This window comes from Panulirus ornatus, chromosome 58 (assembly GCF_036320965.1).
Source record: "Panulirus ornatus isolate Po-2019 chromosome 58, ASM3632096v1, whole genome shotgun sequence".
Lineage (NCBI taxonomy): Eukaryota > Metazoa > Arthropoda > Malacostraca > Decapoda > Palinuridae > Panulirus > Panulirus ornatus.
This window is the reverse complement of record NC_092281.1, coordinates 27,582,952-27,608,309: the sequence shown is the minus strand read 5'-3', so window position 1 is coordinate 27,608,309 and position 25,358 is coordinate 27,582,952. Positions and strand designations below refer to the sequence as shown.

The 25,358-nt window shown below is 42.3% G+C and overlaps 1 protein-coding gene across 1 annotated transcript in view; it reads right to left on the bottom strand.

Annotated features, from left to right (window-relative positions):
• The window catches only part of LOC139766690 (sorbitol dehydrogenase-like), a 62,883-nt gene that overhangs the window by 23,070 nt on the left and 14,455 nt on the right, over positions 1 to 25,358 (bottom strand). The window contains exon 3 of the mRNA XM_071695611.1: positions 11,697 to 11,861. Within this exon, the coding sequence (XP_071551712.1) occupies positions 11,697 to 11,861 (165 nt within the window). The remainder of the gene's footprint in view (positions 1 to 11,696; positions 11,862 to 25,358) is intronic.

Genomic DNA, 25,358 nt, shown 5'->3' with positions numbered 1-25,358 from the left:
GAAGAATGTGTGGAAGGTGAGAACGTTATCTCAGAGAGCAAAAATGGCTATGTTTGAAGGAATAGTGGCTCTAACAATGTTATATGGTTGCAAGGCATGGGCTATAGATTGGGTTGTGTGGAGGGTGGATGTGTTGGAACTGAGATGGTTGAGGACAGTATGTGGTGAGGTGGTTTGATTGAGTAAAATAATGAAAGGGTAAGAGAGATGTGTGGTAATAAAAAGAGAGTGGTTGAGAGAGAATGAGAGAGGAAAGATTGACAGGATATATGTGTCAGAGATGGAGGGAAGAAGGAGAAGCGGGAGACCAAATTGGAAGTGGAAGGATGGAGTGAAAAAGATTTTGAGCAATCGGGGCCTTAACATACAGGAGGGTGAAAGGCGTGTAAGGAATAGAGTGAATTGGCACGATGTGGTATACCGGGGTTGACGTGCTGTCAATGAATTGAACCAGAGCATGTGAAGTGTCAGGTAAACCATGTAAAGGTGTGTGGAGCCTGGATGTGGAAAGGGAGTCGTAGTTTTGGTGCATTAGACATGACAGCTAGAGACTGAGTGTGAACGAATGTGGCCTTTTTTGTCTGTTCCTGGCACTGCCGCGCTGGAGTGGGGGGATGCTATTTTTCGTGTGGCGGGATGGTGATGGGAATGGATGAAGGCAGCAAGTATGGATATGTACATGTGTATATATGTATATGTCTGTGCATTTATATGTATGTATATGTTGAAATATTTATGTATGTATATATGCGCATGTGAGCTTTTATATGCATGTGTATGTGGGTAGGTTGGGTCATTCCTCGACTGTTTCCTTGCACTACCTTGCTAACACAGGAGACGGCGATTAAGTATATTAGAATAGAATATTCTGGTTTACCCAAATATTTTAAGTAACAAAGTTCCTTCCACTGCTGAGAATATCCTTAAAAAAATAAGATAAATGTAATGAAATAGATAAGAAAATAATTTTTTTTTTTTTATTATACTTTGTCGCTGTCTCCCGCGTTTGCGAGGTAGCGCAAGGAAACAGACGAAAGAAATGGCCCACCCCCCCCCCATACACATGTGTATACATACGTCCACACACGCAAATATACATACCTACACAGCTTTCCATGGTTTACCCCAGACGCTTCACATGCCTTGATTCAATCCACTGACAGCACGTCAACCCCGGTATACCACATCGCTCCAATTCACTCTATTCCTTGCCCTCCTTTCACCCTCCTGCATGTTCAGGCCCCGATCACACAAAATCTTTTTCACTCCATCTTTCCACCTCCAATTTGGTCTCCCTCTTCTCCTCGTTCCCTCCACCTCCGACACATATATCCTCTTGGTCAATCTTTCCTCACTCATTCTCTCCATGTGCCCAAACCACTTCAAAACACCCTCTTCTGCTCTCTCAACCACGCTCTTATTATCACACATTATTATCACACATTATTATCACACATTATTTCCACACATCTCTCTTACCCTTACGTTACTCACTCAATCAAACCACCTCGCACCACACAGTGTCCTCAAACATCTCATTTCCAGCACATTCATCCTCCTGCGCACAACTCTATCCATAGCCCACGCCTCGCAACCATACAACATTGTTGGAACCACTATTCCTTCAAACATACCCATTTTTGCTTTCCGAGATAATGTTCTCGACTTCCACACATTCTTCAAGGCTCCCAGAATTTTCGCCCCCTGCCCCACCCTATGATCCACTTCCGCTTCCATGGTTCCATCCGCTGCCAGATCCACTCCCAGATATCTAAAACACTTTACTTCCTCCAGTTTTTCTCCATTCAAGGAATAGGAATATCTTGATCACACGTAAAATTGTGATCCTTTCCAATATATATATATATATGATACAGCGCTGGTGGCTGATTCATGTGAGAAACTGCAGAAGCTGGTGACTGAGTTTTGTAAAGTGTGTGAAAGAAGAAAGTTAAGAGTAAATGTGAATAAGAGCAAGGTTATTAGGTACAGTAGGGTTGAGGGTCAAGTCAGTTGGGAGGTAAGTTTGAATGGAGAAAAACTGGAGGAAGTAAAGTGTTTTAGATATCTGGGAGTGGACCTGGCAGCGGATGGAACCATGGAAGCGGAAGTGAATCATAGGGTGGGTGAGGGGGCGAAAATCCTGGGAGCCTTGAAGAATGTGTGGAAGTCGAGAACATTATCTCGGAAAGCAAAAATGGGTATGTTTGAAGGAATAGTGGTTCCAACAATGTTGTATGGTTGCGAGGCGTGGGCTATGGATAGAGTTGTGCGCAGGAGGGTGGATGTGCTGGAAATGAGATGTTTGAGGACAATGTGTGGTGTGAGGTGGTTTGATCGAGTAAGTAATGTAAGAGTGAAAGAGATGTGTGGAAATAAAAAGAGCGTGATTGAGAGAGCAGAAGAGGGTGTTTTGAAATGGTTTGGGCACATGGAGAGAATGAATGAGGAAAGATTGACCAAGAGGATATATGTGTCAGAGGTGGAGGAACGAGAAGTGGGAGACCAAATTGGAGGTGGAAAGATGGAGTGAAAAAGATTTTGAGTGATCGGGGCCTGAACATGCAGGAGGGTGAAAGGCGGGCAAGGAATAGAGTGAATTGGATCAATGTGGTATACCGGGGTTGACGTGCTGTCAGTGGATTGAATCGGGGCATGTGAAGCGTCTGGGGTAAACCATGGAAAGTTGTGTGGGGCCTGGATGTGGAAAGGGAGCTGTGGTTTCGGGCATTATTGCATGACAGCTAGAGACTGAGTGTGAATGAATGGGGCCTTTGTTGTCTTTTCCTAGCGCTACCTCGCACACATGAGGGGGGGAGGGGGATGGTATTCCATGTGTGGCGAGATGGCGATGGGAATGAATAAAGGCAGACAGTGTGAATTGTGTGCATGGGTATATATGTATGTGTCTGTGTGTGTATATATATGTGTACATTGAGATGTATAGGTATGTATATTTGTGTGTGTGGACTTGTATGTATATACATGTGTATGTGGGTGGGTTGGGCCATTTCTTTCGTCTGTTTCCTTGCAATACCTCGCAAACGTGGGAAATATTTTTTTTTTTTTTTTTTTTATACCTCGTCGCTGTCTCCCGCGTTTGCGAGGTAGCGCAAGGAAACAGACGAAAGAAATGGCCCAACCCCCCCCCATACACATGTACATACATACGTCCACACACGCAAATATACATACCTACACAGCTTTCCATGGTTTACCCCGGACGCTTCACATGCCTTGATTCAATCCACTGACAGCACGTCAACCCCTGTATACCACATCGCTCCAATTCACTCTATTCCTTGCCCTCCTTTCACCCTCCTGCATGTTCAGGCCCCGATCACACAAAATCCTTTTCACTCCATCTTTCCACCTCCAATTTGGTCTCCCTCTTCTCCTCGTTCCCTCCACCTCCGACACATATATCCTCTTGGTCAATCTTTCCTCACTCATTCTCTCCATGTGCCCAAACCACTTCAAAACACCCTCTTCTGCTCTCTCAACCACGCTCTTTTTATTTCCACACATCTCTCTTACCCTTACGTTACTTACTCGATCAAACCACCTCACACCACACATTGTCCTCAAACATCTCATTTCCAGCACATCCATCCTCCTGCGCACAACTCTATCCATAGCCCACGCCTCGCAACCATACAACATTGTTGGAACCACTATTCCTTCAAACATACCCATTTTTGCTTTCCGGGATAATGTTCTCGACTTCCACACATTTTTCAAGGCTCCCAAAATTTTTGCCCCCTCCCCCACCCTATGATCCACTTCCGCTTCCATGGTTCCATCCGCTGACAGATCCACTCCCAGATATCTAAAACACTTCACTTCCTCCAGTTTTTCTCCATTCAAACTCACCTCCCAATTGACTTGACCCTCAACCCTACTGTACCTAATAACCTTGCTCTTATTCACATTTACTCTTAACTTTCTTCTTCCACACACTTTACCAAACTCCGTCACCAGCTTCTGCAGTTTCTCACATGAATCCGCCACCAGCGCTGTATCATCAGCGAACAACAAGTGACTCACTTCCCAAGCTCTCTCATCCCCAACAGACTTCATACTTGCCCCTCTTTCCAAGACTCTTGCATTTACCTCCCTAACAACCCCATCCATAAACAAATTAAACAACCATGGAGACATCACACACCCCTGCCGCAAACCTACATTCACTGAGAACCAATCACTTTCCTCTCTTCCTACACGTACACATGCCTTACATCCTCGATAAAAACTTTTCACTGCTTCTAACAACTTGCCTCCCACACCATATATTCTTAATACCTTCCACAGAGCATCTCTATCAACTCTTATCATATGCCTTCTCCAGATCCATAAATGCTACATACAAATCCATTTGCTTTTCTAAGTATTTCTCACATACATTCTTCAAAGCAAACACCTGATCCACACATCCTCTACCACTTCTGAAACCACACTGCTCTTCCCCAATCTGATGCTCTGTACATGCCTTCACCCTCTCAATCAATACCCTCCCATATAATTTACCAGGAATACTCAACAAACTTATACCTCTGTAATTTGAGCACTCACTCTTATCCCCTTTGCCTTTGTACAATGGCACTATGCACGCATTCCGCCAATCCTCAGGCACCTCACCATGAGTCATACATACATTAAATAACCTTACCAACCAGTCAACAATACAGTCACCCCCTTTTTTTATAAATTCCACTGCAATACCATCCAAACCTGCTGCCTTGCCGGCTTTCATCTTCCGCAAAGCTTTTACTACCTCTTCTCTGTTTACCAAATCATTTTCCCTAACCCTCTCACTTTGCACACCACCTCGACCAAAACACCCTATATCTGCCACTCTGTCATCAGACACATTCAACAAACCTTCAAAATACTCATTCCATCTCCTTCTCACATCACCACTACTTGTTATCACCTCCCCATTTACGCCCTTCACTGAAGTTCCCATTTGCTCCCTTGTCTTACGCACCCTATTTACCTCCTTCCAGAACATCTTTTTATTCTCCCTAAAATTTACTGATAGTCTCTCACCCCAACTCTCATTTGCCCTTTTTTTCACCTCTTGCACCTTTCTCTTGACCTCTTGTCTCTTTCTTTTATACTTCTCCCACTCAATTTCATTTTTTCCCTGCAAAAATCGTCCAAATGCCTCCCTCTTCTCTTTCACTAATACTCTTACTTCTTCATCCCACCACTCACTACCCTTTCTAAACAGCCCACCTCCCACTCTTCTCATGCCACAAGCATCTTTTGCGCAATCCATCACTGATTCCCTAAATACATCCCATTCCTCCCCCACTCCCCTTACTTCCATTGTTCTCACCTTTTTCCATTCTGTACACAGTCTCTCCTGGTACTTCCTCACACAGGTCTCCTTCCCAAGCTCACTTACTCTCACCACCTTCTTCACCCCAACATTCACTCTTCTTTTCTGAAAACCCATACTAATCTTCACCTTAGCCTCCACAAGATAATGATCAGACATCCCTCCAGTTGCACCTCTCAGCACATTGACATCCAAAAGTCTCTCTTTCGCACGCATGTCAATTAACACGTAATCCAATAACGCTCTCTGGCCATCTCTCCTACTTACATAAGTATACTTATGTATATCTCGCTTTTTAAACCAGGTATTCCCAGGTATATATATATATATATATAAAAAGAGGGCAAATGAGAGTTGGGGTGAGAGAGTATCTTAGGGAGAATAAAAAGATGTTCTGGAAGGAGGTAAATAAAGTGCATAAGACAAGGGAGCAAATGGGAACTTCAGTGGAGGGCGCTAATGGGGAGGTGATGACAAGTAGTGGTGATGTGAGAAGGAGATTGAGCGAGTATTTTGAAGGTTTGTTGAATGTGTTTGATGATAGAGTGGCAGATATAGGGTGTCTTGGTCGAGGTGGTGTGCAAAGTGAGAGGGTTAGGGAAAATGATTTGGTAAACAGAGAAGAGGTAGTAAAAGCTTTGCGGAAGATGAAAGCCGGCAAGGCAGCAGGTTTGGATGGTATTGCAGTGGAATTTATTAAAAAAGGGGGTGACTGTATTGTTGACTGGTTGGTAAGGTTATTTAATGTATGTATGACTCATGGTGAGGTGCCTGAGGATTGGCGGAATGCGTGCATAGTGCCATTGTACAAAGGCAAAGGGGATAAGAGTGAGTGCTCAAATTACAGAGGTATAAGTTTGTTGAGTATTCCTGGTAAATTATATGGGAGGGTATTGATTGAGAGGGTGAAGGCATGTACAGAGCATCAGACTGGGGAAGAGCAGTGTGGTTTCAGGAGTGGTAGAGGATGTGTGGATCAGGTGTTTGCTTTGAGAATGTATGTGAGAAATACTTAGAAAAGCAAATGAATTTGTATGTAGCATTTATGGATCTGGAGAAGGCATATGATAGAGTGATATAGATGCTCTGTGGAAGGTATTAAGAATATATGGTGTGGGAGGCAAGTAGTTAGAAGCAGTGAAAAGTTTTTATCGAGGATATAAGGCATGTGCACGTGTAGGAAGAGAGGAAAGTAATTGGTTCTCAGTGAATGTAGGTTTGCGGCAGGGGTGTGTGATGTCTCCATGGTTGTTTAATTTGTTTATGGATGGGGTTGTTAGGGAGGTGAATGCAAGAGTTTTGGAAAGAGGGGCAAGTTTGAAGTCTGTTGGGGGATGAGAGAGCTTGGGAAGTGAGTCAGTTGTTGTTCGCTGATGATACAGCGCTGGTGGCTGATTCATGTGAGAAACTGCAGAAGCTGGTGACTGAGTTTGGTAAAGTGTGTGAAAGAAGAAAGGTAAGAGTAAATGTGAATAAGAGCAAGGTTATTAGGTACAGTAGGGTTGAGGGTCAAGTCAATTGGGAGGAAAGTTTGAATGGAGAAAAACTGGAGGAAGTGAAGTGTTTTAGATATCTGGGAGTGGATCTGGCAGCGGATGGAACCATGGAAGCGGAAGTGAATCATAGGGTGGGGGAGGGGGCGAAAATCCTGGGAGCATTGAAGAATGTGTGGAAGTCGAGAACATTATCTCGGAAAGCAAAAATGGGTATGTTTGAAGGAATAGTGGTTCCAACAATGTTGTATGGTTGCGAGGCGTGGGCTATGGATAGAGTTGTGCGCAGGAGGGTGGATGTGCTGGAAATGAGATGTTTGAGGACAATGTGTGGTGTGAGGTGGTTTGATCGAGTAAGTAATGTAAGGGTAAGAGAGATGTGTGGAAATAAAAAGAGTGTGGTTGAGAGAGCAGAAGAGGGTGTTTTGAAATGGTTTGGGCACATGGAGAGAATGAGTGAGGAAAGATTGACCAAGAGGATATATGTGTCGGAGGTGGAGGGAGCGAGGAGAAGTGGGAGACCAAATTGGGGGTGGAAAGATGGAGTGAAAAAGATTTTGTGTGATTGGGGCCTGAACATTATCACAGAGCATCTCTATCAACTCTATCATATGCCTTCTCCAGATCCATGAATGCTACATACAAATCCATTTGCTTTTCTAAGTATTTCTCACATACATTCTTCAAAGCAAACACCTGATCCACACATCCTCTACCACTTCTGAAACCACACTGCTCTTCCCCAATCTGATGCTCTGTACATGCCTTCACCCTCTCAATCAATACCCTCCCATATAATTTGCCAGGAATACTCAACAAACTTATACCTCTGTAATTTGAGCACTCACTCTTATCCCCTTTGCCTTTGTACAATGGCACTATGCACGCATTCCGCCAATCCTCAGGCACCTCACCGTGAGTCATACATACATTAAATAACCTTACCAACCAGTCAACAATACAGTCACCCCCTTTTTTGATAAATTCCACTGCAATACCATCCAAACCTGCTGACTTGCCGGCTTTCATCTTCCGCAAAGCTTTTACTACCTCTGTTTACCAAATCATTTTCCCTAACCCTCTCACTTTGCACACCACCTCGACCAAAACACCCTATATCTGCCACTCTATCATCAAACACATTCAACAAACCTTCAAAATACTCACTCCATCTCCTTCTCACATCACCACTACTTGTTATCACCTCCCCATTTGCGCCCTTCACTGAAGTTCTCATTTGCTCCCTTGTCTTACGCACTTTATTTACCTCCTTCCAGAACATCTTTTTATTCTCCCTAAAATTTGATGATACTCTCTCACCCCAACTCTCATTTGCCCTTTTTTTCACCTCTTGCACCTTTCTCTTGACCTCCTGTCTCTTTCTTTTATACGTCTCCCACTCAACTGCATTTTTCCCCTGCAAAAATCGTCCAAATACCTCTCTCTTCTCTTTCACTAATACTCTTACTTCTTCATCCCACCACTCACTACCCTTTCTAATCAACCCACCTCCCACTCTTCTCATGCCACAAGCATCTTTTGCGCAATCTATCACTGATTCCCTAAATACATCCCATTCCTCCCCCACTCCCCTTACTTCCATTGTTCTCACCTTTTTCCATTCTGTACTCAGTCTCTCCTGGTACTTCCTCACACAAGTCTCCTTCCCAAGCTCACTTACTCTCGCCACCCTCTTCACCCCAACATTCACTCTTTTTTTCTGAAAACCCATACAAATCTTCACCTTAGCCTCCACAAGATAATGATCAGACATCCCTCCAGTTGCACCTCTCAGCACATTAACATCCAAAAGTCTCTCTTTCGTGCGCCTGTCAATTAACACGTAATCCAATAACGCTCTCTGGCCATCTCTCCTACTTACATAATTATACTTATGTATAACTCGCTTTTTAAACCAGGTATTCCCAATCATCAGTCCTTTTTCAGCACATAAATCTACAAGCTCTTCACCATTTCCATTTACAACACTGAACACCCCATGTATACCACTTATTCCCTCAACTGCCACATTACTCACCTTTGCATTCAAATCACCCATCACTATAACCCGGTCTCGTGCATCAAAACCACTAACACACTCATTCAGCTGCTCCCAAAACACTTGCCTCTCATGATCTTTCTTCTCATGCCCAGGTGCATATGCACCAATAATCACCCATCTCTCTCCATCAACTTTCAGTTTTACCCATATTAATCGAGAATTTACTTTCTTACATTCTATCATGTACTCCCACAACTCCTGTTTCAGGAGTACTGCTACTCCTTCCCTTGCTCTTGTCCTCTCACTAACCCCTGACTTTGCTCCCAAGACATTCCCAAACCACTCTTCCCCTTCACCCTTGAGCTTCGTTTCACTCAGAGCCAAAACATCCAGGTTCCTTTCCTCAAACATACTACCTATCTCTCCTTTTTTCACATCTTGGTTACATCCACACACATTTAGGCACCCCAATCTGAGCCTTCGAGGAGTATGAGCACTCCCCGCGTGACTCCTCTTCTGTTTCCCATTTTAGAAAGTTATATATATATATATATATATATATATATTTTTTTTTTTTTTTTTTTTGCATTGTCGCTGTCTCCCGCGTTTGCGAGGTAGCGCAAGGAAACAGACGAAAGAAATGGCCCAACCCACCCCCATACACATGCTTTGATTCAATCCACTGACAGCACGTCAAACCCGGTATACCACATCGCTCCAATTCACTCTATTCTTTGCCCTCCTTTCACCCTCCTGCATGTTCAGGCCCCGATCACACAAAATCTTTTTCACTCCATCTTTCCACCTCCAATTTGGTCTCCCTCTTCTCCTCGTTCCCTCCACCTCCGACACATATATCCTCTTGGTCAATCTTTCCTCACTCATTCTCTCCATGTGACCAAACCATTTCAAAACACCCTCTTCTGCTCTCTCAACCACGCTCTTTTTATTTCCACACATCTCTCTTACCCTTACGTTACTTACTCGATCAAACCACCTCACACCACACATTGTCCTCAAACATCTCATTTCCAGCACATCCATCCTCCTGCGCACAACTCTATCCATAGTCCACGCCTCGCAACCATACAACATTGTTGGAACCACTATTCCTTCAAACATACCCATTTTTGCTTTCCGAGATAATGTTCTCGACTTCCACACATTCTTCAAGGCTCCCAGAATTTTCGCCCCCTCCCCCACCCTATGATCCACTTCCGCTTCCATGGTTCCATCCGCTGCCAGATCCACTCCCAGATATCTAAAACACTTCACTTCCTCCAGTTTTTCTCCATTCAAACTCACCTCCCAATTGAATTGACCCTCAGCCCTATTTTACCTAATAACCTTGCTCTTATTCACATTTACTCTTAACTTTCTTCTTTCACACACTTTACCAAACTCAGTCACCAGCTTCTGCAGTTTCTCACATGAATCAGCCACCAGCGCTGTATCATCAGCGAACAACAACTGACTCACTTCCCAAGCTCTCTCATCCCCAACAGACTTCATACTTGCCCCTCTTTCCAAAACTCTTGCATTCACCTCCCTAACAACCCCATCCATTAACAAATTAAACAACCATGGAGACATCACACACCCCTGCCGCAAACCTACATTCACTGAGAACCAATCACTTTCCTCTCTTCCTACACGTACACATGCCTTACATCCTCGATAAAAACTTTTCACTGCTTCTAACAACTTTCCTCCCACACCATATATTCTTAATACCTTCCACAGAGCATCTCTATCAACTCTATCATATGCCTTCTCCAGATCCATAAATGCTACATACAAATCCATTTGCTTTTCTAAGTATTTCTCGCATACATTCTTCAAAGCAAACACCTGATCCACACATCCTCTACCACTTCTGAAACCACACTGCTCTTCCCCAATCTGATGCTCTGTACATGCCTTCACCCTCTCAATCAATACCCTCCCATATAATTTGCCAGGAATACTCAACAAACTTATACCTCTGTAATTTGAGCACTCACTCTTATCCCCTTTGCCTTTGTACACTGGCACTATGCACGCATTCCACCAATCCTCAGGCACCTCACCATGAGTCATACATACATTAAATAACCTTACCAACCAGTCAACAATACAGTCACCCCCTTTTTTAATAAATTCCACTGCAATACCATCCAAATCTGCTGCCTTGCCGGCTTTCATCTTCTGCAAAGCTTTTACTACCTCTTCTCTGTTTACCAACTCATTTTCCTTAACCCTCGCACTTTGCACACCACCTCGACCAAAACACCCTATATCTGCCACTCTATCATCAAACACATTCAACAAACCTTCAAAATACTCACTCCATCTCCTTCTCACATCACCACTACTTGTTATCACCTCCCCATTTGCGCCCTTCACTGAAGTTCCCATTTGCTCCCTTGTCTTATATCCCTGGGGATAGGGGAGAAAGAATACTTCCCACGTATTCCCTGCGTGTCGTACAAGGCGACTAAAAGGGAAGGGAGCGGGGGGCTGGAAATCCTCCCCTCTCATTTTTTTTTGATTTTCCAAAAGAAGGAACAGAGAAGGGGGCCAGGTGAGGATATTCCCTTAAAGGCCCAGTTCTCTGTTCTTAACGCTACCTCGCTAACGCGGGAAATGGCGAATAGTATGGAAAATAAAAAAATATATATGTTTTTGTATATTAGTGGGTGGGTCTTTCTTCGTCTGTTTCCTGGCACTGTCTCCCTGATGAGGGAAACAGTGATCAAGAGTAATGAAATTAATAATACATGTTTTCTGGCATGCTGTTCCAAATCAAATAATTTATCAGAGGGAACACAGTGATTGGACAGCTGCTCCACACCTTTCATCACACACATGATCTCACCTGACTTGAGTTTCTTGACAGCAGGACCACACTTGACAATGGTCCCTGAAGCCTCATGGCCAACTCCAGTAGGTTGTGATACAAGCTGGTCTGCCAACCTTCCCTTGTACACCATGGAAAGGTCTGACCCACACAGACCTACTTTTGATATCCGGATCAGCACATCTGTAATGCACATATATTGGCAAGCTAAGTAAAGATATGGCGGTCATTATTAATCTTGGTATAAGCAGTAGGAGAATGAGCATCATTGGATTAGTTACAACCATCATATGATAAACATAATGAAAATAATAGTAAGAAATGTTCTACATTGACATCCAGACAATATTTTGGAGTCAAGATGCTAACTGAACAGTTCACACAATACTTAATGATATCTTGATTTTCCATGAAATGCAAAGGTAAAGGACTTAATATGAATGACTCAAAGATATTTTGTAGACAAACTTCAAGGAATAAAAGAAGAAACTGGAAGATAGATTTTTTATCGGTAATTTCATTCCCTATTCCTTCAGGTGGATTAAGTATATGTATAATATATATATGTATAGGGGAGAAAGAATACTTCCCACGTATTCCCTGCGTGTCGTAAAAGGCGACTAAAAGGGAAGGGAGCAGGGGGGGCTGGAAATCCTCCCCTCTTTTTTTTTTTTTTTTTTTTTCCCAAAGAAGGAACAGAGAAGGGGGCCAGATGAGGATATTCCCTCAAAGGCCCAGTCCCCTGTTCTTAACACTACCTCACTAACGTGGGAAATGGCGAATAGTATGAAAGAAAAAAGAAATTATACATATATATATATATATATATATATATATATATATATATATATATATATACATATATATATATATATATATTATTTTTATTATTATTTTGCTTTGTCGCTGTCTCCCGCGTTTGCGAGGTAGCACAAGGAAACAGACGAAAGAAATGGCCCAACCCACCCCCATACACATGTATATACATACACGTCCACACACGCAAATATACATACCTATACATCTCAATATTCACATATATATACACACACAGACACATACATATATACCCATGCACACAATTCACACTATTTGCCTTTATTCATTTCCCATCGCCACCTCGCCACACATGGAATACCATCCCCCTCCCCCCTCATGTCATGCAGTAATGCCCGAAACCACAGCTCCCTTTCCACATCCAGGCCCCACACAACTTTCCATGGTTTACCCCAGACGCTTCACATGCCCTGATTCAATCCACTGACAGCACGTCAACCCCGGTATACCACATCGATCCAATTCACTCTATTCCTTGCCCGCCTTTCACCCTCCTGCATGTTCAGGCCCCAATCACTCAAAATCTTTTCCACTCCATCTTTCCACCTCCAATTTGGTCTCCCACTTCTCCTCGTTCCCCCCACCCCCGACACACACATCCTCTTGGTCAATCTTTCCTCACTCATTCTCTCCATGTGCCCAAACCATTTCAAAACACCCTCTTCTGCTCTCTCAACCACGCTCTTTTTATTTCCACACACCTCTCTTACCCTTACATTACTTACTCGATCAAACCACCTCACACCACACATTGTCCTCAAACATCTCATTTCCATCACATCCACCCTCCTGCGTACAACTCTATCCATAGCCCACGCCTCACAACCATACAACATTGTTGGAACCACTATTCCTTCAAACATACCCATTTTTGCTTTCCGAGATAATGTTCTCGACTTCCACACATTCTTCAAGGCTCCCAGGATTTTCGCCCCCTCCCCCACCCTATGATTCACTTCCGCTTCCATGGTTCCATCCGCTGCCAGATCCACTCCCAGATATCTAAAACACTTTACTTCCTCCAGTTTTTCTCCATTCAAACTTACCTCCCAATTGACTTGACCCTCAACCATACTGTACCTAATAACTTTGCCCTTATTCACATTTACTCTTACCTTTCTTCTTTAACACACTTTACCAAACTCAGTCACCAGCTTCTGCAGTTTCTCACATGAATCAGCCACCAGTGCTGTGTCATCAGCGAACAACAACTGACTCACTTCCCAAGCTCTCTCATCCACAACAGACTTCATACTTGCCCCTCTTTCCAAAACTCTTGCATTCACCTTATATATCTTTCTTTCATACCATTCGCCATTTCCCGCATTAGCGAGGTAGCGTTAAGAACAGAGGACTGGGCCTTTGAGGGAATATCCTCACTTGGCCCCCTTCTCTGTTCCTTCTTTTGGAAAATTAAAAAAAATGAGAGGGGAGGATTTGCAGCCCCCCGCTCCCTTCCCTTTTAGTCGCCTTGTACGACACGCAGGGAATACGTGGGAAGTATTCTTTTTCCCCTATCCCCAGGGATATATGTATATATATATATATATATATATATATATATATATATATATATATATATATATATAAGTCAGGGGTTAGTGAGAGGACAAGAGCAAGGGAAGGAGTAGCAGTACTCCTGAAACAGGAGTCGTGGGAGTATGTGATAGAATGTAAGAAAGTAAATTCTCGATTAATATGGGTAAAACTGAAAGTTGATGGAGAGAGATGGGTGATTATTGGTGCATATGCACCTGGGCATGAGAAGAAAGATCATGAGAGGCAAGTGTTTTGGGAGCAGCTGAATGAGTGTGTTAGTGGTTTTGATGCACGAGACCGGGTTATAGTGATGGGTGATTTGAACGCAAAGGTGAGTAATGTGGCAGTTAAGGGAATAATTGGTATACATGGGGTGTTCAGTGTTGTAAATGGAAATGGTGAAGAGCTTGTAGATTTATGTGCTGAAAAAGGACTAGTGATTGGGAATACCTGGTTTAAAAAGCGAGATATACATAAGTATACGTATGTAAGTAGGAGAGATGGCCAGAGAGCGTTATTGGATTACGTGTTAATTGACAGGCGCACGAAAGAGAGACTTTTGGATGTTAATGTGCTGAGAGGTGCAACTGGAGGGATGTCTGATCATTATCTTGTGGAGGCTAAGGTGAAGATTTGTATGGGTTTTCAGAAAAGAAGAGTGAATGTTGGGGTGAAGAGGGTGGTGAGAGTAAGTGAGCTTGGGAAGGAGACTTGTGTGAGGAAGTACCAGGAGAGACTGAGTACAGAATGGAAAAAGGTGAGAACAATGGAAGTAAGGGGAGTGGGGGAGGAATGGGATGTATTTAGGGAATCAGTGATGGCTTGCACAAAAGATGCTTGTGGCATGAGAAGAGTGGGAGGTGGGTTGATTAGAAAGGGTAGTGAGTGGTGGGATGAAGAAGTAAGATTATTAGTGAAAGAGAAGAGAGAGGTATTTGGACGATTTTTGCAGGGAAAAAATGCAATTGAGTGGGAGATGTATAAAAGAAAGAGACAGGAGGTCAAGAGAAAGGTGCAAGAGGTGAAAAAGAGGGCAAATGAGAGTTGGGGTGAGAGAGTATCATTAAATTTTAGGGAGAATAAAAAGATGTTCTGGAAGGAGGTAAATAAAGTGCGTAAGACAAGGGAGCAAATGGGAACTTCAGTGAAGGGCGCAAATGGGGAGGTGATAACAAGTAGTGGTGATGTGAGAAAGAGATGGAGTGAGTATTTTGAAGGTTTGTTGAATGTGTTTGATGACAGAGTGGCAGATATAGGGCGTTTTGGTCGAGGTGGTGTGCAAAGTGAGAGGGTTAGGGAAAATGATTTGGTAAACAGAGAAGAGGTAGTAAAAGCTTTGCGGAAGATGAAAGCCGGCAAGGCAGCAGGTTTGGATGGTATTGCAGTGGAATTTATTAAAAAAGGGGGTGACTGTATTATTGACTGGTTGGTAAGGTTATTTAATGTATGTATGACTCATGGTGAGGTGCCTGAGGATTGGCGGAATGCGTGCATAGTGCCATTGTACAAAGGCAAAGGGGATAAGAGTGAGTGCTCAAATTACAGAGGTATAAGTTTGTTGAGTATTCCTGGTAAATTATATGGGAGGGTATTGATTGAGAGGGTGAAGGCATGTACAGAGCATCGGATTGGGGAAGAGCAGTGTGGTTTCAGAAGTGGTAGAGGATGTGTGGATCAGGTGTTTGCTTTGAAGAATGTATGTGAGAAATACTTAGAAAAGCAAATGGATTTGTATGTAGCATTTATGGATCTGGAGAAGGCATATGATAGAGTTGATATAGATGCTCTGTGGCAGGTATTAAGAATATATGGTGTGGGAGGCAAGTAGTTAGAAGCAGTGAAAAGTTTTTATCGAGGATGAAAGGCATGTGTACATGTAGGAAGAGAGGAAAGTGATTGGTTCTCAGTGAATGTAGGTTTGCGGCAGGTGTGTGTGATGTCTCCATGGTTGTTTAATTTGTTTATTGATGGGGTTGTTAGGGAGGTGAATGCAAGAGTTTTGGAAAGAGGGGCAAGTATGAAGTCTGTTGGGGGATGAGAGAGCTTGGGAAGTGAGTCAGTTGTTGTTTGCTGATGATGCAGCACCGGTGGCTGATTCATGTGAGAAACTGCAGAAGCTGGTGACTGAGTTTGGTAAAGTGTGTGAAAGAAGAAAGTTAAGAGTAAATGTGAATAAGAGCAAGGTTATTAGGTACAGTAGGGTTGAGGGTCAAGTCAATTGGGAGGTAAGTTTGAATGGAGAAAAACTGGAGGAAGTAAAGTGTTTTAGATATCTGGGAGTGGATCTGGCAGCGGATGGAACCATGGAAGCGGAAGTGGATCATAGGGTGGGGGAGGGGGCGAAAATTCTGGGAGCCTTGAAGAATGTGTGGAAGTCAAGAACATTATCTTGGAAAGCAAAAATGGGTATGTTTGAAGGAATTAGTGGTTCCAACAATGTTGGATGGTTGCGAGGCGTGGGCTATGGATAGAGTTGTGCGCAGGAGGATGGATGTGCTGGAAATGAGATGTTTGAGGACAATGTGTGGTGTGAGGTGGTTTGATCGAGTAAGTAATGTGAGGGTAAGAGAGATGTGTGGAAATAAAAAGAGCATGGTTGAGAGAGCAGAAGAGGGTGTTTTGAAATGGTTTGGGCACATGGAGAGAATGAGTGAGGAAAGATTGACCAAGAGGATATATGTGTCGGGGGTGGGGGGAACGAGGAGAAGTGGGAGACCAAATTGGAGGTGGAAAGATGGAGTGAAAAAGATTTTGTGTGATCGGGGCCTGAACATGCAGGAGGGTGAAAGGAGGGCAAGAAATAGAGTGAATTGGATCGATGTGGTATACCGGGGTTGACGTGCTGTCAGTGGGTTGAATCAGGGCATGTGAAGTGTCTGGGGTAAACCATGGAAAGCTGTGTAGGTATGTATATTTGCGTGTGTGGACGTATGTATATACATGTGTATGGGGGGGGGTTGGGCCATTTCTTTCGTCTGTTTCCTTGCGCTACCTCGCAAACGCGGGAGACAGCGACAAAGTATTAAAAAAAAAAAAAAAAAAAAAAAAAATTTACTCAAAATGATGCTCTGCTGATACTTGAATTAGGAGAGCTGGTAGTCTGCCCTCCTTAAGTATATAACTGAAAGCAAGTGGTAATAATGGTAAGACTAGTCTTTTGAAAGGAATGGGGAAACCTTCATGTAATATGAGTTGATGTATTAAAAACTGAAAGCTGTGGATGAGTTTCGGTATTTTGGGAGTATAGTACAGTATGAAAGGTAATGGGAAACCTAAGGTCAACAGTAGTCCCACGAGAGAAAAAATGGGTCTTCTGAAAACTGGAAAATTTTTTAGCACGAGTATGAAAAAGCTTCCACAGAGGAGCATCTGTCTGAATTCTGATGTACAGATGTGAATTCCAAATTTACATATGTCAGGATAAGTAAAAAAAAAAAAAAGAATAAATAAGCAGCACTGATAATGAACTCGCAAAGTACAGCTGCAATTATGGGGATAGATAGTGAAAAATGAAAATGTGAGAATATGAGTTCCAATTTACTCTATTCCTTGCACGCCTTTCACCCTCCTGCATGTTTAGGCCCTGATCACTCAAAATCTTTTTCACTCCATCTTTCCACCTCCAATTTGGTCTCCCACTTCTCCTCGTTCCCTCCACCTCTGACACATATATTCTCTAGGTCAATCTTTCCTCACTTATTCTCTCCATGTGACCCAACCATTTCAAAACACCCTCTTCTGCTCTCTCAACTACACTCTTTTTATTACATCTCTCTTACCCTTTCATTACTTAATCGATCAAACCACCTCACACCACATATTGTCCTCAAACATCTCATTTCCAGCACATCCACCCTCCTCCGCACAACTCTATCTATAGCCCACGCCTTGCAACCATATATCATTGTTGGAACCACTATTCCTTCAAACGTACCCATTTTTGCTTTCCAAGATAACATTCTCGACTTCCACACATTCTTCAATGCTCCCAAAACTTTTGCCCCCCCCCCCCACCCCCCCCCACCCACCCCCCACCCCCACCCCCACCCCACCCCACCCTATGATTCACTTCCGCTTCCATGGTTCCATCCGCTGCCAAATCCACTCCCAGATATCTAAAACATTTTACTTCCTCCAGTTTTTCTCCATTCAAACTTACCTCCCAGTTGACTTGTCCCTCAACCCTACTGTACCGATTGCTCTTATTCACATCTACTCTCAGCTTCCTTCTTTCACACACTTTACCAAACTCAGTCACCAGCTTCTACAGTTTCTCACATGAATCAGCCACCAGGGCTGTATCATCAGCAAACAACAACTGACTCACTTCCCAACCTCTTTCATCCACAAGACTGCATACTTGCCCCTCTTTCCAAAATTCTTGCATTCACCTCCCTAACAACCCCATCCATAAACAAATTAAACAACCATGGAGACATCACGCACCCCTGCCGCAAATCAACATTCACTGAGAACCAATCACTTTCCTCTCTTCCTACATGTACACATGCCTTACATCCTCGATAAAAACTTTGCTTCTAACGACCTTCCACAGAGCATCTATATCAACTCTATCATATGTCTTCTCCAGATCCATAAATGCTACATACAAATCCATTTGCTTTTCTAAGTATTTCTCACATACATTCTTCAAAGCAAACACCTGATCCACACATCCTCTACCACTTCTGAAACCACACTGCTCTTCCCCAATCTGATGCTCTGTACATGCCTTCACCCTCTCAATCAATACCCTCACATATAATGTACCAGGAATACTCAACAAACTTATACCTCTGTAATTTGAGCACTCACTCTTATCCCCTTTGCCTTTGCACAATGGCACTATGCATGCATTCCGCCAGTCCTCAGTTACCTCACCATGAGTCATACATACATTAGATATCCTTACCAACCAGTCAACAATACAGTCACCCACTTTTTTACTAAATTAGACTGCAATACCATCCCAACCAGCTGCCTTGCTGGCTTTCATCTTCCACAAAGCTTTTACTACCTCTTCTCTTCTCCCTAACTCTCACACTTTGCACACCAACTCGACCAAAACACCCTATATCTGCCACTATTATCAAACACATTCAACAAACCTTCAAAATGCTCACTCCATCGCCTTCTCACATCACCAGTACTTGTTATCACCTCTCCATTAGCCCCTTCACTGATGTTCCCATTTGTTCCCTTGTCTTACGCACTTTATTTACTTCCTTCCAAAACATCTTTTCATTCTCCCTAAAATTTAATGATACTCTCTCACCCTATCTCTCATTAGCCCTCTTTTTCACCTCTTGCACCTTTCTCTTGACCTCCTACCTCTTTCTTTTATACATCTCCCAGTCATTTGCATTATTTCCCTGCAAAAATCGTCCAAATGCCTCTCTCTTCTCTTTCACTAATAATCTTACTTCTTCATCCCACCACTCGCTACCCTTCCTAATCAACCCACCTCCCACGCTTCTCATGCCACAAGCATATTTTGCGCAAGCCATCACTGCTTCCCTAAATACATCCCAGTACTCCCCCACTCCCCTTTCCTCCTTTGTTCTCACCTTTTTCCATTCTGTACTCAGTCTCTCCTCGTACTTACTCACACAAGTCTCCTTCCCAAGCTCACTTACTCTCACCACTCTCTTCACCCCAACATTCTCTCTTCTTTTCTGAAAACCTCTACAAATCTTCACTTTCTCCTTCACAAGATAATGATCAGACATCCCTCCAGTTGCACCTCTCAGCTCATTAACATCCAAAAGTCTCTCTTTTGCGTGCCTATCAATTAACACGTAATCCAATAATGCTCTCTGGCCATTTCTCCTACTTACATACGTATACTTATGTATATCTCTCTTTTCAAACCGGGTATCCCCAATCACCAGTCCTTTTTCAGCACAACTCTACAAGCTCTTCACCATTTCCATTTACAACACTGAGCACCCCATATACAACAATTATTCCCTCAATTGTCACATTACTCACCTTTGCATTCAAATCACCCAACACTATAACCCGGTCTCGTGCATCAAATCTACTAACACACTCACTCAGCTGCTCCCAAAACACTTGCCTCTCATGATCTTTCTTCTCATGCGCAGGTGCATACACACCAATAATTACCCATCTCTCTCCATCCACTTTGGATTGGATTGGGAATACCTGGTTTAAAAAGAGAGATATACATAAGTATACGTATGTAAGTAGGAGAGATTGCCAGAGAGCATTATTGGATTACGTGTTAATTGATAGGCTCGCGAGAGAGAATTTTGGACGTTAATGTGCTGAGAGGTGCAACTGGAGGGATGTCTCATAATGATCTTGTGGAGGCGAAGGTGAAGATTTGTAGAGGTTTTCAAAAAAGAGAGAATGTTGGGGTGAAGAGAGTGGTGAGAGTAAGTGAGCTTGGGAAGGAGACTTGCGTGAGGAAGTACCAGAAGAGACTGAGTACAGAATCGAAAAAGGCGAGAAGGACTACCATACCCTACCATATAATTTCCTGGGAAATTATATGGTAGGGTATTGACTGAGAGGGTGAAGGCATGTACAGTGCATCAGATTGGGGAAGAGCAGTGTGGTTTCAGAAGTGGTAGAGGATGTGTGGATCAGGTGTTTGCTTTGAAGAATGTAAGTGAGAAATACTTAGAAAAGCAAATGGATTTGTATGTAGCATTTATGGATCTGGAGAAGGCATATGATACGAGTTGATAGAGATGCTCTGTGGAAGGTATTAACAATATATGGTGTGTGAGGCAAGTTGTCAGAAGCAGTGAAAAGTTTTTATCGAGGATGTAAGGCATGTGTACGTGTAGGAAGAGAGGAAAGTGATTGGTTCTCTGTGAATGTTGGTTTGTGGCAGGGGTGTGTGATGTCTCCATGATTGTTTAATTTGTTTATGGTTGGGGTTGATAGGGAGGTGAATGCAAGAGTTTTGAGCGGTCTGTTGTGGATGAGATAACTTGGGAAGTGAGCCAGTTGTTATTCGCTGATGATACAGCGCTATTGGCTGATTCGCATGTGAAACTGCAGAAGCTGGTGACTGAGTTTGGTAAAGTGTGTAAAAGAAGAAAGCTGAGAGTAGATATGAACAAGAGCAAGGTTATTCGGTACAGTAGGATTGAGGGACAAGTCAACTGGGAGGTAAGTTTGAATGGAGAAAAACTGGAGGAAGGGAGGTGTTTTAGATATCTGGGAGTAGATTTGGCAGCGGATGGAACCATGGAAGTGGAAGTGAATCATAGGGTGGGGGAGGGGGCAAAAGTTGAAGCGTTGAAGAATGTGTGGAAGTCGAGAACATTATCTTGGAAAGCAAAAATGGTTATGTTTGAAGGAATAGTGGTTCCAACAATGTTATATGGTTGCGAGGCGTGGGCTATAGATAGAGTTGTGTGGAGGAGGGTGGATGTGCTGGAAATGAGATGTTTGAGGACAATATGTGGTGTGAGGTGGTTTGACCGAGTGAGTAATAATAGGGTAAGAGAGATGTGTGGTAATAAAAAGAGTGTGGTTGAGAGAGCAGAAGAGGGTGTTTTGAAATGGTTTGGTCACATGGAGAGAATGAGTGAGGAAAGATTGACCAAGAGGATATATATGTGTCAGAGGTTGAGGGAATGAGAAGTGGGGGACCAAATTGGAGGTGGAAAGATGGAGTGAAAAAGATTTTGAGTGATCGGGGCCTGAACATGCAGGAGGGTGAAAGGCATGCAAGGAATAGAGTGAATTGGAACGATGTGGTATACCGGGGTCAACATGCTGTCACAGTGCATGTGAAGCGTCTGGGGTAAATTATGGAAAGCTCTGTGGGGCATGGATGTGGAAAGGGAGCTGTGGTTTCGATGCATTATACATGACAGCTAGAGACTGAGTGTGAACAAATGTGGCCTTTGTTGTCTTTTCCTAGCACTACCTTGCGCACATGCGGGGGAAGGGGGTTGTTATTTCATGTGTGGCGGGGTGGCGATGGGAATGAATAAAGGCAGACTATGAATTATGTACATGTGTATATATGTATATGTCTGTGTGTGTATATATATGTATATGCTGAGATGTATAGGTATGTATATTTGCGTGTGTGGACATGTATGTATATAAATGTGTATGTGGGTGGGTTGGGCCATTCTTTCATCTGTTTTATTGCGTTACCTCGCTAGCGCGGGAGACAGCGAGAAAGTAAAATAAATGAAATATTCCCAATCACCGGTCCTTTTTCAGCACATAAATCTATAAACTCTTCACTATTTCCATTTACAACACTGAACACCCCATGTACACCAATTATTCCCTCAACTGCCACATTACTAACTTTCGCATTCAAATCACCCATCACTATAACCCAGTCTTGTGCATCAAAACTTCTAACACACTCACTCAGCTCATTATTATTAAGAATACCAAATATTATACTAGTGAAAAATTACAGTATGTATGTGAAATACTATAATATACTATACCATGAATTATGTCAGTAAGAATTGAAAATGACAAACTTAATTCTAACAGTTATGTTTACTGCTACTCCTGAATTGTATGCTGGTGCTGATGGAAAGAGATGTGGTAAGAGGAGGAGTTATTAGGTAAGGGGATCATCTGGGTTAGATGAGGTACTTGTGAAAGGTGGTGGTGATTGTCAAGTGAGTTCAGCTGTTACGTCACTTTGTGCTGTTGTTAGCTGGTCCTCCTCCTTACAAATGTCCTTTTTCTTCAAAAATAAATCTAGTATTGTCTGTTCAGCATACACTTGCCTTGTTGTGGCGGATTTCTTTGCAGCACCTGATATCAGCAAAGACATTTCAGGCTACCTTTGAAGTACATTCTGTGTTTGGGTCACCCTCATCAAATGTGGTGAAAGTGTGCTTCTTGCACAGTGCTGGCAATGCCAAATAGGGCTGCCAGTCCAATGATGACTGCATTATTCCAAACTTAAGCCAAGATGAATTAAAAATTGTATGAAAAGACACTGCATGTTGTTCTAAAAAAGCATGAACCAAATACGTGTAAATTGAGAGGTCCCTATAAGAATGGTGGCAAATTACAGTTTGTTTATTCATGGTTAAGTAATATACTGCTGTCACCCTACCTCGTTATCATCTCATGCAATGCCTCATCCATAAAAGCATGAAATAACCATAGTAATGCTGTACAACCTTGAAATGTTTGTATATGTATTTCAAACAGTTAGTCATCCCACTGTTATACTTCATGTCATACAGAAACTCTTTACAGCATTTAAAAGTCTTTTATGCACACCATATATAGTTAGAATTTCCCAGAGGACTTTTTTCATTTACTCTATCATATACCTTTTATAAATTCAAAAAGGCTGCAAATGCTTACTTCATTTTTTTATGGAACTTTCTTCATTGCTTGTTTAAGTGTAAAAGTTGGTCCATGCACTCTCTCCCCTTCTTAGACGTGCTTCACCACGGGATTCAATGATCCTTGTAATGTGATCAGTCATTGTCCTTCCATTCACAGCCTATGCTAAGGAGAGTTATTATTTGATAAATCTTACAATCAGTCTCACTCCCTTTCTTATATACATTGCCATAATTACTGCCTTTTCAATGAAAGGAAAAAATAATTCTTGGAGGTTCTTCAAGTCAATTATATTGAAATGCCAATAGTGGCACACATGTGAGTAGTCAGAAAAGGTGCAGTGAGTAGAGAAGCATTTACAAGTGTGGTCAGATGAAGCAATCATGTACTTATAGAGGGTGAAAAACAATTCTGGGTCATTGGAGAATGGTGGTAATGATATGGAATTTTAAGCAAAATTATTGTTAATATGCTCTGTGTCGAGAATTAAAAATATAGGGGCTTCATCCCACTTACAATCAGTGTGGGAGGATTTCATCTGCATCCTGTGGTGTACGCTGAAGTCTCCCAAGTAAAGGAGGTCAGCTTAAGGATGAGAGGGATAAAGATCTTATGAATTTGGTTGTGGAGAAATAAAGATAGGATGAAATAAATATTTTGAAAATGATGATGAAGGAAAAGAGAACCAAAAAAACACTTAAAGATGTAATAACATTGATGTTTATGAATAATTGGAAATCTAATGAGGTTTCTGGAGAAGAATGAAGGAAAATCTTTGTGGGAATAACAAACAATAATGAAACAGGGTAAACAGATGTGAAATGCAGAGGTATACCTGACAGATCAGGGAAACTGCTTGTGACAATGATGTAAATGTTGGCAAGTATGATAAAGGTATGACTGGGGATGATGGTAAGAAAAACATGGAATTTATACCATAAAACAAGAATTTAGGAGAGTGTAGGATATGTATGAGGGAGAAAACATACAAAAGAGAAAGGGGGAAGAGCAATAAGTAACACAGAAGAAAAAGGAGAACTTTGAAGTCTAGGTGGAGCTGTGAAAAGACATGGGTCTAGTAAAGGTTGAAAATGAAACTGCTGCTGAATGGACTTGGAAAGTTTGCATGGCAATGTGAGAAAGTAGTCGTGAACCAGATGACAGGTCAAAGGCAGTGAAAAGGCCACTGTAAAGAAATAAAAGGAGAGAAAATACTGCATATTCAACAAGGTTTATGGTGTGACTGTAATGGATTGTGTAAAGTGGATCCTCTGCAAATGAAGGAAAAAGTGGATTTAGGAGGGGTGAATGATGAGTAGACCAACATATTGCACTTAGGCAAAAAGTGAAGAAAACTGAAAGTAAAATGAGAGTACAGTATTTATGGATTTAAAAGTCATGTGAAAAAATTTTTTGAGGTTCTGATTATGGTGTGCATGTATGATGCATATGCTATTAAGAGATGTGAAAGTTGGTGTGAGTGGTTCCAATTAAGTTTTGGGGTGCATAGAGAGGATATATGATGTCACCATGATTGTTTGATTTTATGCTAGTCATTTTGTAAGGTGGAATTAGGGGTTATGATTGTGAAGTAGTTAGAACATGGTGGAAAGCAATGGAAGTTACAACAGCTGTTGCATGCAGGGGATGCTATTCCATAAGCTGAATCAGAAGTGTTGGATGGAGTGTAAGGTTTTTTATTGATAGAGCTAAAGAGAAAAAGGTATTGAAAGTAAATGTGAATAAGATTGGCCTGTCAGACTGCACTGTTAATTTGAGTGGAGAAACAGAAGTTATACATGAATTTGGGTAAATGGGAATTTAAGAGAAATCATACACTAATTCCTACTTTTGTTCACAGGTAATCCAAATTTGTTGCTGTGCTTATGCACAAATGTAACTTTATATATAGAATACAGCTTTTTTTTCCAGAAACTTCTCTTTGGTTAGATTTAATGACATAATGAATTGTAAGTATGGACT